This window comes from Cephus cinctus, unplaced genomic scaffold (assembly GCF_000341935.2).
Source record: "Cephus cinctus unplaced genomic scaffold, Ccin1 Ccin1_scaffold1987, whole genome shotgun sequence".
Taxonomy (NCBI): domain Eukaryota; kingdom Metazoa; phylum Arthropoda; class Insecta; order Hymenoptera; family Cephidae; genus Cephus; species Cephus cinctus.
The window spans coordinates 22,724-37,856 of NW_014334086.1; the positions used below are offsets into that span (position 1 = coordinate 22,724).

Sequence of the window (15,133 nt, forward strand, 5' to 3'; positions counted from 1 at the left end):
TCACCCCACCGCCCCACCGCCGCGGACGCACTCACAGAGATTCAGTCCTCCCCCGAGGAGACAACTCGATCGTCTTTGTTCTCGAAGAATTTTCCATTATCGCCATGGAAACGCTTCTCACCGCGCTGCAGCGACTAATTAGTCGCAATTACAAATAGTGATAAGCGAATACTCTGAAGATGCCTTTTGCGATTCCGCTTATTTTAAAACTGACATAGATGTCCGCGTCCACTGATGCATCTTTTCCAATCGCGTTAAACGCCTAGAGTATACTGCGCTTCACCGATTAATATGGCTCTCAGAGAGTAGAATAAAATTGAAGAATATGTATTCGACAGAGATGCTATTTGCCTTGTTCTGTTCTACCATTCACTCACTGACACGATCAACATCGTTGCTTGGTGGTTCTATCCTGGTAGAGACTCGCAGACGTCGAAAGCACCAGTAGTATTTGGTAGCCTGACTACGACACTCGATATTGCACTCTGCAGCACCGTAAAAGTTCTGAGTCTGAAGGCCGATTTAACGATGCTTTTCAAGGTCAACTTGACTGGAACTACTGAAAACCGAAATCTGTAGAGTGACTGTGAAGAAGAGATCTTTGTAGCTTACAGAAAAGTTACGTATAACCGAATGACGATTACAGTCGATCGCTCATCGATTGCAGGTTGCGCGGCATGGCTGCTGCAAGCGTAAATCGAGAATACGTCAGGGACCTCGGCGAGCAGATACGTTACAAACGTGAAAGGATTCTGGTGAGTCGATAATCCCGGACAAGACGCCTGCAAGTCTCTAAATGATCGAAGAATCGCGCTGTTTTCTAGGAAGAGCGAAGGCGCGAGCAGGAAACTTCTCGTAAACACTTTGATACGTGGAGAAGATTCTGGGGCAGGCCAGGTCACGGGGCACCGACGCAGCATCTCTACAGGACCAACCTCTACGATATTCTCTATCGAGTGGCCCTTTAATCACTCTTGGAATCGTATCTACAGGATCGTTCGGAGGATCTCGAAAAAGAAAGACACCTGCTGCCTCGCCATCTACAGAGAATCGAGACTCATTCGCCAGAGATCGTTAGAATCATCGCACCGAATCTGCGGTCCAGTAGGTTCTCTCTCGGGCCATCCGCATCTCCCGCACCTTCCATGTCGATCGATGCCGCACAAGTGAACGTATCCCAAGTAGGAATGTATCTCCTGATCCTTTAAAGTTCGGACCACTGCTAATTTCCTTGATCACTAATTAAAGGCTAACCGAGCATATTTCTGGATGAGAGATTTAAAATCGAGACAAGGGCAATGGGTGACCGGGAATGTAAAATTGATGGAGTCGATCGAATTAACGTGGCCCATTGGGTCTTCAAAAGATTAAACGAGATGATTTCCTCTTGTCTCCGATGTCTCCTGACTCCACCCCCCCCCCTCCTTTCCTCTGCAGCCCTCTGTCCCTCTCCAAAATCCTACACGTCTCGTTTCGCGAAGCCTCGGCAGTCCTGCAACCAGAGTACCCGTCGCAACCGCCGCAACCGCCGCAACCGGCACACCACCATTGTCCTGGCTATTGTATCCTGTTACCACTGTCGCCCCGTTTGTATAAGGGTGATTCATTTTCCGCGAAATATCAGTTCCTGTACCGCTGAATTTCAGCCCGTAAAACCGGTTCGCATTGTTATGGAACTGGGTCGCGCTTACTGGCTTGTAGGTCTCACGACGCAAAGCAGAACTCCAACCGCTCACGTATCCACGTCTCGACCTGGATGGTGTCATCCTTCTAATAATAGGAACGGGCAACTGCAAGCTCGAAAAGTGCCTTTAAAAAGCACAAACTTTTCATTATAGCCTCATGAATGGGCTTTCACAATTATTTGGCCCGATCTGACTAGCTCGAGTTTTATTAAATCCGGTTTCATCAAGCAGTTCACTCGCTTTCCACTTGGAAAATATGAGTTAGCCTCGCTAATTCCCATCGATCTCCACGTATCCACGAAGCTCCGTGAATTACACTTGGATTGTCTTAGGGGTCGCGATTAACTTGTTGCAGGTAGACGGGAAACCGGAAAATTGGGAAACTGCTCTAGGACGGACACTTCCTTCCGCCTTGATTGGTAGGTAGGCCCACAACAATTTCTTTAAAAGCTATTGCGGTGACTTTGCATCATCAAAAGCCACCTCCAGCAGCAATATACATACAATACAGTCTTTGTTCTCACAGACATTCGATCCGTCGCCAACTGCAGCGACGCAAAGTACTTGGTAGGCTTTGGGCTCGAGTAAGTGTTCAATTATTCCTCTGAGTATTTGCAAGCGGATATGCATCGCGTGTGGCCAAAGTCACAGTCAAAGCACTTCAGTCACAGTCGTCGTCGTATTTTCTTTAGATATACAAACGTGGTAAGACATTTTCAAAGCAGGAGAGCATGGTAGCCGATTATTTAGTTGAAACAAATCTAATATCGTAATACAGAGATAGATGTGGGTGGGCGAGGGGGCGAGGGGGGGGGGGAGATAGACAGTAGTTCTACTGATTTCATTTACTGTCGCCATTACCATGCCTCCAATGCAGATTTAAAACTAACTTGTGAACCTTTAAGCATTTTTTTTCCAGTTGTATATATTTATATATTTCTATCAACTATATTCTATGTAGAATTCACGTATAAAACATATACAACTTATATAGAACATTCCCACCTAGGTTGGAAAAATCTTTGCACTTACGAAGATTATGCGGAAATCGAATAATTGGATTTCGAGGCTTTGTTGAATTGTAAAAATTGGATTTTCTTCCCTTTTCCGCATTGGATCGGCACTTCAAGGATAGCTGCGTTCACAATCAAGCATAGTGAATTCTCGTATTCGTTGGAACGTATCTTGCATTGGAAATTGATAGCACTTTTGACGCAAGTTGAAGATAAGTGCTCATTTGACGACGACGGCGTTAAAAGAAACCTCCCAAAAGAGAAAACAATAAGATTAAGTATGTGGGGATCTCAAGTGTGATTGGCTGACGTATCGTATGCTTCTCGTTCGAGGCGCTACACATGTAGAAGAAAAAGCAATGGTGACGCGACGCGTCGTGCGAGATCGCCTTGCTAAAGAAATGTAATTTATCAACGGATCATTGGATGACGAAGCCAGAGGAGGCAGTGCTCGAGGAATCGATACACTCCAACGCTTCTTTACCCTTAGAGCCTTGAGACTGGCAATCCTGCAGATAGTTTCGATGCGTAATTACGTATACACGAAGGGGGCCGACTACTTGAGTGCGCGCACTTAAAAGTTGAGCCGAGTATATCGAGCGGCAGGCAGCCGGCCTGACTCCTCGACTGCCTGGACTGCCTGGACTGCCTGGACTGCCTGTCGCGGGGGAGGTCGATGGTCCTGCTGACGCTTAAACTCCAAGGTGCACCAGTTGTTCTAGAAGCCACCGCGCAATCCTGACGTTCGTTCCACCACCTTCTCTTACTTCCTGCTCGTTTACTCCGATTCACTCTGGATTCGGCCGATCAAGCGACGGCAAAACAACCATGGCACGACTACGGCTATTACTATTATTACTATTGTACTACTATCAACAAAGAAGGAAATAAATCGCAACGAGTTCCGTCATTTACGATAAAATTGATGGTCCATAAAATCCTCTATTAAAATATTTCGATTTCAAGATGGTCGCCATCACAAGGTTGTATCATACTTGGTTGGCAGCGATTGCCAATTCTCCTCGTCGTAGTAAAACCTTTATATGAGACACAAGAGATGGACCTAATGATTCTTTCGAGTTCGGCGAGGATCACATTGTCTCTCGCGACCTCTACCGCGCTTTGTCGGTTCTTTTTATATTTTTCTTTCCTCTCAGTCAGAGAAAGAGTTACCGAGTCAGTGGATTTTGCGAACAACATTAATCTGAAAATTTAGGCTGACTTGGGCAAGTGACATTTATTCCCTCTGCGTCTCTAAATGTCATTATTGTGCAATGCGTCTTTTGCTACAAGTTCAGAAACGAATATAGTCCTTTCGCGAATGTATGTACGTGAATCACGCGTGAGGGTGGAGAATGTTGCGTGGTTTTGTCAATAGGTAAAATTAGGGGTGGGGATTCAATATCCTCCAATTCTTACAATTAGTTCTTTGATGCTCTATCCGGGAAATATGGAAGATTCAAAATTGAGTGTCCTGAAATATCGAAAGGACGAACTCCCGAGATCCTACATTTGTACATCGTCCGATGGAATCTCCCGAAAGGAATTCTTCCCCATAATGTCCGGTCGTGACTATTGGAAGGAGTCGTATTTTCGGATTCCAGCTGACGTACAATGTCCACGGAGCAATTCGGTCGAAATTATGTGACGATTTTATTTCTCTTTTCAGGAAAAGTCACTCACTTCGCTTTCATGCAAAAATATTTTTATTTTTCATGGAATTTGTTCTTGATTTACCCGCTGCTTGAATTGAGGCTGTCTGGAGCTCGAAACACTCTCGGGAGAATCTCAATGAGAATGGTCCGATGTATATTTCATAACCTCAGGTTTATTATTTTTCTCTTTTTTTCTTTCTTTTTTTTTCCCTGTCCGATGAGCTGCGCTAGCACCTAAGCGTGCCTAGAGCATCGCCTTTCGCCTTTCGCCTTTCGCCTTTCGCCTTTCTTAATCTGCTAGCGGGCGCAGTCTTTTCGCCCTTTCTTCTTATTCACTCTGCCGGTTTCGTTGCTTTGCTACTAAAGAGTAGGCACTTTGGTTGCAGTCATTGGCTAATTGCACTCAGCGCCACAGAATAATGTTGATAGGAGCTGAGAACCACAGAGGAGATCGATTCACTCGCCACGCTGGAACAGAATAAAGGCCTCTGTACTTCTGTAATAAAAATTCGTTGAGCTGCCTTTAGAAGTTCTTGATATAAAGTAGACGGAACTGGTAATCCGGATAATTCAATCGCTTTAAACGTTCTAAGCGCACTGAGACTCGAAGTATCTTCTCGTCGTCTCGTTTGGGCAGATTTTTACGTAAAGTTACGAATTTTGCCGCAAGGAGCTCGTCGCTCGTTCCCTTGGGAAGAGACAAGGCGAGGAAGTTCATGGAAACGGAAGAGGAAAATCGGAAAGCCGGAAAGTCTCATCCCCTTTATGGGCAACCTCTAATTAATGAATCTCGTGGTTTATAATCTCGCTAATAAAATTTGCACGGAGGTCTTCGATTTTTATTCTATTTCGAAAAACTTTTACGAACCAAGTAAAATCAAGTCTCCATTAATCAAAGCGCATTAGGACATCCACCTCGGCTTGACTATAGAGGCGCTACTGCCGGAAATGAAATATTGAAATACGCGACGCGGCTTTCTCAGGTAGCTGCCTCGCCTCGTAGGTCTTATTTTCGGGGGGTTGCCGCGACATTGCAGGAAAGCAGGCATCGATGAAGAAGTGAGAGGATACAAGCAAAAGTATGCTTGGTATTGTAAAAAGATTGGCGTTTTATTACAGTGACGTAGGTGTACACGTGTGATGATACATATACCTAGTGCCGTGACTCTTTGTCCCTCTTTCTTAACAAACAATATCATCGAGGTACGACCACTCTCGCACTAGCCTATAACTCCTTTCTACAAATTCTTAAGACGTGTACGCATTCACTTGGACACCATCGCGCACTCTCGATCTTCTCTTCTTCTTTCTATTAGTAGAGATTGGTAGAGATTCGTTCGTCGGCAAGGGATGCAGCACGGTAGATTGACAAGTGTCAAGCTCGACAGTATAAAAGGAACATCCAGATGAGAACGCGAGTATGTTGGATGGTCAGCGCTCGATGCCCTGAGACGTTCTCGGATGATGACGATGGAGACGACAGAGACGACAGAGACGACAGAGACGACTGTGTCGAGAACGCCAGGGAAAAGCAAATTGGGATCGGAAAATAGATTAAGTAATGCTGATAACGGGGGAGTACGGGGGAGACGTAGTCATCAGGATGTCGGCACCACTTGGCCACGAACAAAGTCCCAAGTTATAATACGAGTAGTACAGTACTCCGTGGTATTGAGTCGGCAACGCGTCACACTATTCTATATGTAAGTCCCTAACGAATTTCTCGCAATTTCGAGTGATTTCAACTACGGCGCGTTTCAACACAGCCGCGCCTAACAAAAAATCGCAATCAAACTCGATCGACGTCCGCGCTCCATTATACTTAGCGTTATCATTAGTACTACCGTTACTATTCTCAAAGTAAATTAAAGCTCGTACAAAATCACTTATATAAAATCACCGTACTTTCGGCGACTCTTCTAAGCGTCAAGGACGGGTCTCGTACCTTCACCATTTCATTTTCCTTCTGTGACTCCTTCTCTCGTATTTCTTATAGACGTTAATGCCTTTCCATCCACTTCTTTTCCTTTTCCGCTCTCTATGCCCCTATCCCAATTTACTCTCAACCCCGCTTCATTCGGGCAGCTTATCGGTGCTACCATTTTCGTTCATCTTCCTACAGTTGACCACTTATAGTTTGCGTTCGTCGTTAGACGTTGAGAGACGCGTTACCCATGGTGCTTATGAAGCTGGGATGGTGGCCACTTTCCTGGATGGCGGCTCTGGCTGCTGCAGCCTGGCCAGCCTCGCCGCTCTGGATGCTAAAGTGTCTATAGGAGATGTACTCGGGTGGAATAGGTTGCTGATCCCTCTTGACGGCCTCTTTCTGCTTCTTGACCTTGAGGTAACCCAGGACGGAGACAAGAACGACGAAGACGACAAAGCCCATGCAGCAACCGACGATCAGCCCAAGTCGCCTCGTGAGAATACTGCTGACGCCTGTGACGTCGCTCACGGAGCCGTCGGTGCCAATTACGGCGCCAGGTGCTTCGAGGGTCTTGACCTCGGTGCAGCGGCTCGTGAGAGAGTCAATCATCTCTGGGAAGGCGTTTGATTCAATGCCGTCGCCTCTGGAGTCGCTTAGCCTCTCAACTGAACTTTCTTCGTCGTGGTCACTCATCGCGAGCCAATTCCCAAGCCCGAGGACGCATATCAAATATCGCGTATTGGAAAGAAGTTTCGAAAGTTTTACGGATCGGGCATTCGGCTCGAGCACCTTTCCGCGAACCTAGAAATCATAATGAGATATTAATAAGCCGCATAGGGAAACGGGAAAAGGGAAAAGGGAATCGTGATTGTTCCCATTTCTACTCGATTGATTCAGTTGGACTTCGTCGAGTCCATTTTGAAAATTGGCACAATTTGTTCATTCGACTGACTACAGTCGAGAAAAGGAAAGTCAAGTAGAGTTCCTTAGCTTGGTAAGGCGTGAGGTCGAGGGAATGTTGAAATATGTTGAAATCCACATAGGCAGATTTCATGTAGCTACACAGAAAGGCCACTTGGGTGCGGACATTGCGTGATAGAAAGTACTTGGGTTTGAGTCCAGTGTTTGACGCTGAAAACTATGGAGGCCAACGAGGGGTTGCAGGAGCTCTGTGGACTGGGCCGACGTGCGTGCACATTCACGTTACCTCGTCAACACTGTCGAGCGCGTGATAGGCGACCTGGTATCCATGGAGACCCGAGTGATTTCGGCTCTGCCACGAAACGAGGACCGAGAACGGCTGTATGTCCTGTATGGCGAGTTTTAAGATCAACGGAGCTGAACAGAAGGCGTGCGGGTCGAGGTCCAGGAAGACGAGCCCACGAAGCTCCGGGGGTTGCTCGCACCGCAGCAGTCCGACCTCCATGTCCTTCATCCCTCCTCCCATTCCAGCAGCCCTGTGGCGTCCAAGACCGCCGACTAGTTTCTGATGATCGCGCAACCATTCCCACAATTCCTGAGACTCGCAGCCGCAATGTAGAGGATTCTCTGCGAAGAGAAAGCCCGTGGTGCAGCATGAGAATAGATAATTTGCCGATACACTAGAAATTGTAGAAAGCACGAAAATGCGCAGAGAGTATAGGGGGATAATGTGTTTGCGGAATGACAGTATTTATTAAAAATAGACTGACCTTCGGCTCGTAGACTTCGGATCTGGGTCTCGAGGGGACGAAAAGCGTTCAATGGTAGATTCTCTAGGTAATTTCTGCTGAGGTCGAGGATTCGTAATTTCTTGAGAGGCCTGAACGCGTCCGAAGATATTGAAGAAATCCAGTTTCCGTAGAGGTGAAGTTCGGCGAGACTCTCAAGATGCTGGAAAGTTCCCTTGCGGACGGTGCCAATTTGATTGTAGGATAGATCGAGGACTTGGAGGTCCTTTAGATCGGGAGGGAAATCCTCTAGCTCCTTTAGCCGATTGTGGGTAAGGTTGAGTAAGCGCAGATGTTCGAGACCCTTGAGTCTCTCTTGCGGGAGCAGGTCCAGCTCGTTCAGACTGAGGTCGAGGGTCAGGAGCTCGGGCAGGGCGCGGAATGCGCTCGGCGAGACTCTCGATATCATGTTACTGCCCATAAAAAGGTGCATCAGCGCCGGGAAGGCTTCAAAGTCCTGGCTCGTGACTATCGTCAGATTAGTCCCGGATATGTGAATTTCACGTAGAGCTGGGTAGCTCGCTTCGGAACTGATCTCGTGGATCCTCGAGAGAGGATTTGCGGTGAGATTCAGCCAGCCGAGACTCGGGATATTTTGTGCGGAGAGAGCGAGTGCAGGGATCTGTCGGAATCTGTTTCCTGCCAGTTCGAGTTTACGCAGAAGACTGGAGCGCAGAAAGAAGTTGGCTGGTAGAGCCGTAAGATGATTAAGGCTTAGGTCTACGGAAAGAAGTCGTGAGAGATTAGCGGCAGCAAAACCGGAGAGAGATCTTATGCCGTTGCCACGCAAGTCCAGTTCTTTAAGGCCGACGAGTCCGTTGAGACGCGAGGCGTCTACACGGAGGATCGCGTTGTTAGCGAGAGAGAGAATCTCGATGGTGGTAGCGTTTCCGAAGACGTCGTAAGGCACCTCCTGAAAGCGATTCCCGTCCAGCTTGACTTCCTTCAATGCATCTAGCCCGATAAAGAGAAGTCCGGGCAGTGACTGCAGAAGGTTATTGCTCAAGTGAAGCTTGCCGAGATTTTTGTTCTTCAAGAATAACTCGGCGGGCATCCGGTGAACTTGTCCAGCGTCCATAGTCAACTGCTGCAGGGACGGCAGACCGTCGAGCGAGTCGCCGCTTATCTGGCTAAAGTTGTTGTAGGAGATCCGGAGAACGCGAAGTCCAGGTATATCGAGGCGATCGAGAGCAGCGGCCGTCAAATGGTTGTGTTCCAGGTTGAGCTCGTAGAGATTATTAAGCCCGCGGAAGGCACCGCGTTCAATTACACTGACTGTGCAATTGCGCAAGTTCAAAGTTCTGATAGGCAAGCCTTCCTGAAAGATACTGTCGTGAAGGACGTTCAGGTGGTTGTTGGCGAGGTCGAGGACTCGAAGTCTCTTGAGGGCCGTAAGCGCGTACGGATCGAGACGGCTCAATCCGTTGTCCTGAAGATAGAGCTCCTCCAGCTCGTGGAGTTCCGAGAAGGTCCTGACGGTCACGTGGTTCAGTCGATTCATGCTCAATTCAAGGAACTTGAGGGCCTGCATCGGCTGAAAGGCCGTGTCCTCGATCCGCGATATTGAGTTGTTCGTCAGATAAAGACGTTCGACGAGGAGAAGGTCGCGAAAGAGCGGCGCCTGAAGACGCGTCAGCCGATTGTGCCCGAGCCACATAATGCGCACCGACGCCTGTCCGCGCAACGAGTCGTTGTGAAGTACGCCCAGCCCATTATTGTCCAACTGAATCGAGACCAGGGAACTTCCGGGCGACATTCCGTTAGCATTTTCGTTCCCGTGGCCATTTCCATGTCGCTCGGGATCATTCCCGGACACCTGAAAGACGTCGCCAAGAACTGCGAGGAGGTTGCCCTGAAGGTTCACGTGTTGAAGGCTGTGAAGGGAACGAAGTGCGCCCGTCTCCATGTCGGTGATTGCGTTGTTCTGGAGGTGAAGCTCCAAGAGGGAGGGCAACGGGGAGAAGACACCTCGCTTCACCTCGGCGATCTGATTGTCTTGAAGCCGCAGCTCGCGAAGCTGATTCGCCCTGGCGAACGTCCCGACCTCAAGCTCGCGGATACTGTTCCCGTCGAGCGAGAGAGAGGAGAGTCTCTCGCAGTGTTCGAGAAAGTCACGCGGAACCCTCTCGACGTAATTCCCGCTGAGATGCAGTTGCGTGAGTCTGCCGAGGGTCGCGAGGCCCCTCGCGTCGACGCGCCTTATTGCGTTCTGCTGAAGGTAGAGGACCGACAGGCTGGAGCTCCCGGCAAAGGAATCCGCCGGAATTTCGAGGATGTTGTTTTCGGCGAGAAAGAGCTCCTTTAATTCGGGCAGCCGAGAGAAGACGCCTCTGATGTAATGGATGTGATTGTGACTGAGGTCGATCGACCGTAGCTTCTGATTCGCGCGAAATGTCGCTACGTCGAGAAAGACGATCTTGTTGTGGCTGAGGTCTATCGACTCGAGGTCAATCAGCGATATGAAGGCATCCTTATCAACGGACTCAATTGCATTGTAGTAGAGGGAGAGGGTCCTCAAGGAGGGACAACAGCGGAAGCAATTCAGAGGAATTGCTTCGAAGTTGTTGCTACTCAGGTCTAGGAAGTTGAGAGCCTCGAGGCGCGAGTACCCATCCTCGGGGAGGTGGGAGATCTCGTTCCACGCGAGCTTCAGCGAGGTCAGATGTTCCAGTCGTCTGAGTGCTGTCATCGGGAACATCCTGATCTTATTCTCCGCGAGGTCCAGGTCGGTCAGTGTGCTCTCGAGACCGGCGAACGCGTACTCGGATATCTTGCCGATCTGATTCCCCTTGGTATTCAGTTTAATCAGGGAGAGTCCATAGAAGCAATAGCTGGGTAACTCGTGGATGAGGTTAGCTTCGATGTCGAGGGCCGCCAGCCGGCTTAACAGCGCAAGGGCCTTCTGAGGTACCTGCGTCAGCTTCCCGGAGACCAGTCCCAGGGACTCGAGACTGGAGCTCAGTGGCACGAACGCATCCTCGCTGATCTCGCGAATCGCCGAATGGGAAATCTGTAGATGTCGGATCCTGCTGCCGTCCGGAAACGCCGCTCCACGTAACTCCTCTACCTTTCGGTCCAGCTCGTAGACACTCAGCGACTGCACCGCCGCACCTGCGACAAAAACATGCCCTATCTTCGAGGCTGTCCATCCACTCACCAGCATTCCTCACTCCTCCGTCGAGGTAGAATTAGGTACAATTAGGAGTCCTGACATTTCCTCCAAGGAGAGAAGAGGACCAATGTACCTTTCTTTTCGATGAGTTTACCTTCGGAACCGGCGACGCTCGAGACGCCGAGCAGCGCGACTCGCAGGGATTCCTCGGTGGCGCCGGCACACTCAAGAAAGAGGCCGTCCTCGAAATTGTAGCAGGGGCAGCCGGGTATCGATTCCGGAGGCGGGCACTCTGCGACTTTGGCTTCTCCTTCCTGTGCCGCGACGCACGCGGCCAACAAGACCGAATAAATAATTCGGATACCGGCGCGTGTCCGCCACCTTCGCCTGCTACGTGTCCGAACCGTTCGACCCACCCGGTTGCCCGTGCTCCACCACATCGTCGCACTTCTCTTCTTTACAATCATCGAGTGCTCAGCCACCTCATCCCCTCCTCGTCACTTCGCTTGCCACTTCATCCTCCAGTCCTCCCCTAAAAGCACAGAAAGAACAGGGATGACTTCGGCGCATTCGGAATTCGACTGCGACTCGCAGTCGAGCCGAGCCGAGAATTTCATTAAACCACTAACGTCTCCTCTTCTCTCTTTGTCGCATTTGACTCTGGCATCAGGGCCCTACGTAAATTCAATTTCCAATTTCCCAGCTGGAGCCTCGGAAAGGTCGGATTAAGTCGTTGCGGCCTTCTCGGAAGCTGTACTCCCTAATGAAGTATACCTACATTTAAAAGGCTGCCACTTGAGTTCGCTACTCCCTTCTTGGCTGGTAGCAACATTAGCATCATCATCATCCTGCAGCCGTGATAGCAGCCGTAGGAACAGTAGGAACAGTAGGAACTGTACCCAAAGGGGCTCTCCCGACAATCGTCCAATCGTCCAATCGTCCAGCCGTCTACCACGTGCTATGTAGAGCTTGTGTATTTAAATAAGAGAGAATGCAAATGGCTGCTGCACGCCAGGCTGAGCTTTTGCATGCTGTGAGACGGGATAAAACTTGAAATATTCGCAGCTGACTGACAGCTGACAGCTGACATCCCCACCTGACTGGCTAATCGGGATTCTTCATGGTGGACAATTGATGCCCGATGCTCTCGACCAAAGCGACTCGAATCAATTATAATTATATAGCTGTGGACCAAATGCTTGCCAAGCGTGCATCTTGCCCAGGATTCGATGACGATGGGCTCAAGAAGATGGAGCCAAATCCTGGAATTTTTCCTTTCTTATAAAGTTATAAATATATATATGTATATATCTATAGATTTAGATATACAATCTTCTCAGAACACAAGAGATTGCTCTCGGCGAGAGGCAGCTCCCTGTGCGGCCACAAATTCCGAAAATAAAAAAAAGCTAATTTTGCGAATTGAACGCCAGTAGTCGGCGAATGACGGAGAACGGTTGAATTTATGAAAGCCTCGTGGATTCCCTCATATTTCAAGAGGCATTTAATCCTTGAGTCTACCCCCTACGAGATACGAGTCAGCTACGGAGTAAGGAGAAAGTTATTTCCCTTGGCACCAGCATGGAAGACAGTGTGGATGAACCTGAGGGATCCGCGAAATCACGTCGCGTCGACCCTCCATTGAAATTGACACACTATCTCATATATAGGTTTTATTGAAACCTTTGGTTCTATTTAAATTCATCGAATTCAACGAATTCAACGAATTCAACGAATAATTCACTAAAGCAAGAAGACGGACGTTTTGCTTTTCAAGAGCTTTGAGAAGGGCCTTACCCCTTTACCGCGTGGCCTTGTTCGCATTTCCCCAGATTGTAACGGTAACTTGATTCATATGTCATAGTCTATCGGAAGCAGCACGACCAAGTAATTCTCTTGGCTTGACATTATATAAAGACATTCGGATGTCTTTTTGAGGATAGGAAAAACATGCTACATACCTCCAATAAGATTGTGTGTTACGAACTTTATCGAGAGGCAACTTGAACGTTGAAACTCTCAAAGGATGTCATCGAGAAGCAACTTTATTTTTCCAGCGTAAAATCTCGGGAATGTGTCAACTCGTATCTACTCGTTGGTGTCGCGTTCGACTGATACGAATTTTGCTTATACGTGGTAAAGGAACTGAAGGGGGTAATGCGCGTGAGTCGTGAGTTGACATTCTCACTCGAGGAATCTGATGCCGAGGTATAAAATCCGGCCGCCGGCACATGGAAACTAGCAGGTGGATATAGAGCAAGGGTGCTGCTGGTGGTTCCAGTTCCAGTTCCAGTTCCAGTTCCAGTTCCGGTACCAGAGCGGCGAGAGCCGTGCCGAGGAGGAGGTTCTTCGCAGAATCGATGACGCGCGCTCCGTGCTTCTTCCCGTGCAATAAATTTACGGCTTGGCGCCAGCTGCAATATCTTTTACGGGCGGCACGTGACCTCCATTTAAACTGTCTAAGGTTTAGTCCTAACCAACCCGAACTCCTTAATCCTCCCTTAACAAGTTAATCTAAAAGGGGGGGGGGGCAGCAGGGGGGATGCGGGATATCTGGACAACTTTTTCTCTCAAGTCCGTCCAATCGTACGTATTAACTTTGCTGAGGGATCCTACTCTTTGCTGCCTACTTCAAGGTATATAAATTGTCTCTGTGGATATTGTTCTATTGTAGGAATAGAAAATCGTCTTGTTTATCGAGATCGACTAAAACAACAGCAGACGAAAACGGCGGAGATTAAGATGAAAGGCCGAGGTCACGTTGTCAATCGCGCATTCTGCCGGTACCATCGCGAGTCGCAGCACAGCTGGAAACGATGACAAGTCACGAGGCGTTAGTTACGAGGGTTGCGAGGGTTACGACGGTTACGACTCTCGGAACGGACTGGCACGCCAAAATATCTTGAACATCATCGACGTCGGCCAGTTCTCGGGAAACTCCTAAAGTCAATAAGTGTACGGAATGAAAGAAAATGCGGATACGAGAAAGATTGGAGATGATGAAACGAAAATGTCTCAATCTCTTGAATGGTTTTGTTATTAATAATAATAGAAAGAAGAAAAAGAAGAAAAGAAGAAAGAGAAGAAAAAGCCAGAAGAAAAAGAGGGTGAACGGCCGGCCGTTCCCTCGCATAAAATATTTATCCAGTTAGGTGGGATTCTGTATAGGCATAGGTTGTAAGGTAGTGCGTAGCTGCGGCTGCTCTTAAAGGGTCCTCTCACTCTGAGCTCCTGTAGGAAATAAGGAAATACTATAGAGAAAAGCGGATGGAAAAGTGCATGGTGCGTCGTGCGCAAACTTGCTGGTTTACTGGTTGGCTGCTTTCGTGTCTTTCTCGCTAGTGCGTTTTAATTATAGCCACCACGAACCAACCGACCCAGAGGCCCCTTCGCTGCTCTTAACTCTGGTAGGCCATTAGGGCCTAGGTTATTTCTACTAATTATTTTAATTACGCATACCCACAGAGTATTCCATACAAAAAAAAAAAGAAAGGAAACGAAATACTAATTCGTAAATATATGTACACCGAGATTACACTGGCATAACGAAAGCATCGCTATAATCGTGTAATTTCTTATTCATACATGAAACGTGTCGACGTTAGGGGGAATCTGTGTTTTGAGCCAGGGTAGCTAAGAACTCTAGTCTCTGTGTAGATTTTGCCTAAAATAATGTGTCAAGTTTTTTTGATTGCGAGATTATCACTCGCTCGTGAGATTATCGACTCTCTCTTCCGATTCGTTAAATCCTCAATCAGATCCCAGCTACAATCTCAAACGGAACTTCTTCCTGCTCATTGCGCGAAGATCTGTTCCTCAGAAAGTGTACGAATCATCGAGTGAATGAGAAACGTCCCTTCGGCTATTCGCAAATGAGGGTAACAAGAGTGCAAAGAGCCATCAACTCGATTTTGCCTCGGAAGGCCTAACCGATAAGACGCAACCGCAATTTATGATTGCCGATTGCCGATTGACGATTGACGAGCAAGCACCAAACCGTAAGGCGACAGGTACAATCTGCGAGCAAGAGAG

The 15,133-nt window shown here is 48.2% G+C and overlaps 2 protein-coding genes across 6 annotated transcripts in view; one reads left to right on the forward strand and one right to left on the reverse strand.

Moving 5' to 3' along the window:
• Positions 1 to 4,383, forward strand: part of LOC107274022 — a 9,256-nt gene extending 4,873 nt beyond the window's left edge. Inside the window, exons 6-8 of one of the 2 annotated variants that reach the window (XR_001539390.2) lie at positions 668 to 755; positions 825 to 2,104; positions 2,212 to 4,383. Coding sequence is in view for 1 of the 2 variants with exons in the window: in XM_025091315.1 (XP_024947083.1) it covers positions 668 to 755; positions 825 to 968 (232 nt within the window). In the remaining variant the exon portion in view is untranslated. Of the gene's footprint in view, positions 1 to 667; positions 756 to 824 lie in introns of both variants that reach the window. The other variant, XM_025091315.1, reaches the window with a different exon arrangement.
• Positions 4,384 to 5,442: 1,059 nt separating this feature from the next.
• Positions 5,443 to 15,133, reverse strand: part of LOC107274014 (chaoptin) — a 23,161-nt gene continuing 13,470 nt past the window's right edge. The window contains exons 1-5 of one of the 4 annotated variants that reach the window (XM_025091301.1): positions 11,731 to 11,870; positions 11,235 to 11,633; positions 7,972 to 11,100; positions 7,488 to 7,828; positions 5,443 to 7,081 (exon numbers count right to left, since the gene is read on the reverse strand). In XM_025091301.1, the coding sequence (XP_024947069.1) occupies positions 6,503 to 7,081; positions 7,488 to 7,828; positions 7,972 to 11,100; positions 11,235 to 11,568 (4,383 nt within the window). In that variant the 5' untranslated portion in view covers positions 11,569 to 11,633; positions 11,731 to 11,870 and the 3' untranslated portion in view covers positions 5,443 to 6,502. Of the gene's footprint in view, positions 7,082 to 7,487; positions 7,882 to 7,971; positions 11,101 to 11,234; positions 11,634 to 11,730; positions 11,871 to 15,133 lie in introns of those variants that run through there. The other 3 variants (XM_025091300.1, XM_015752729.2, XM_025091302.1) reach the window with 3 other exon arrangements.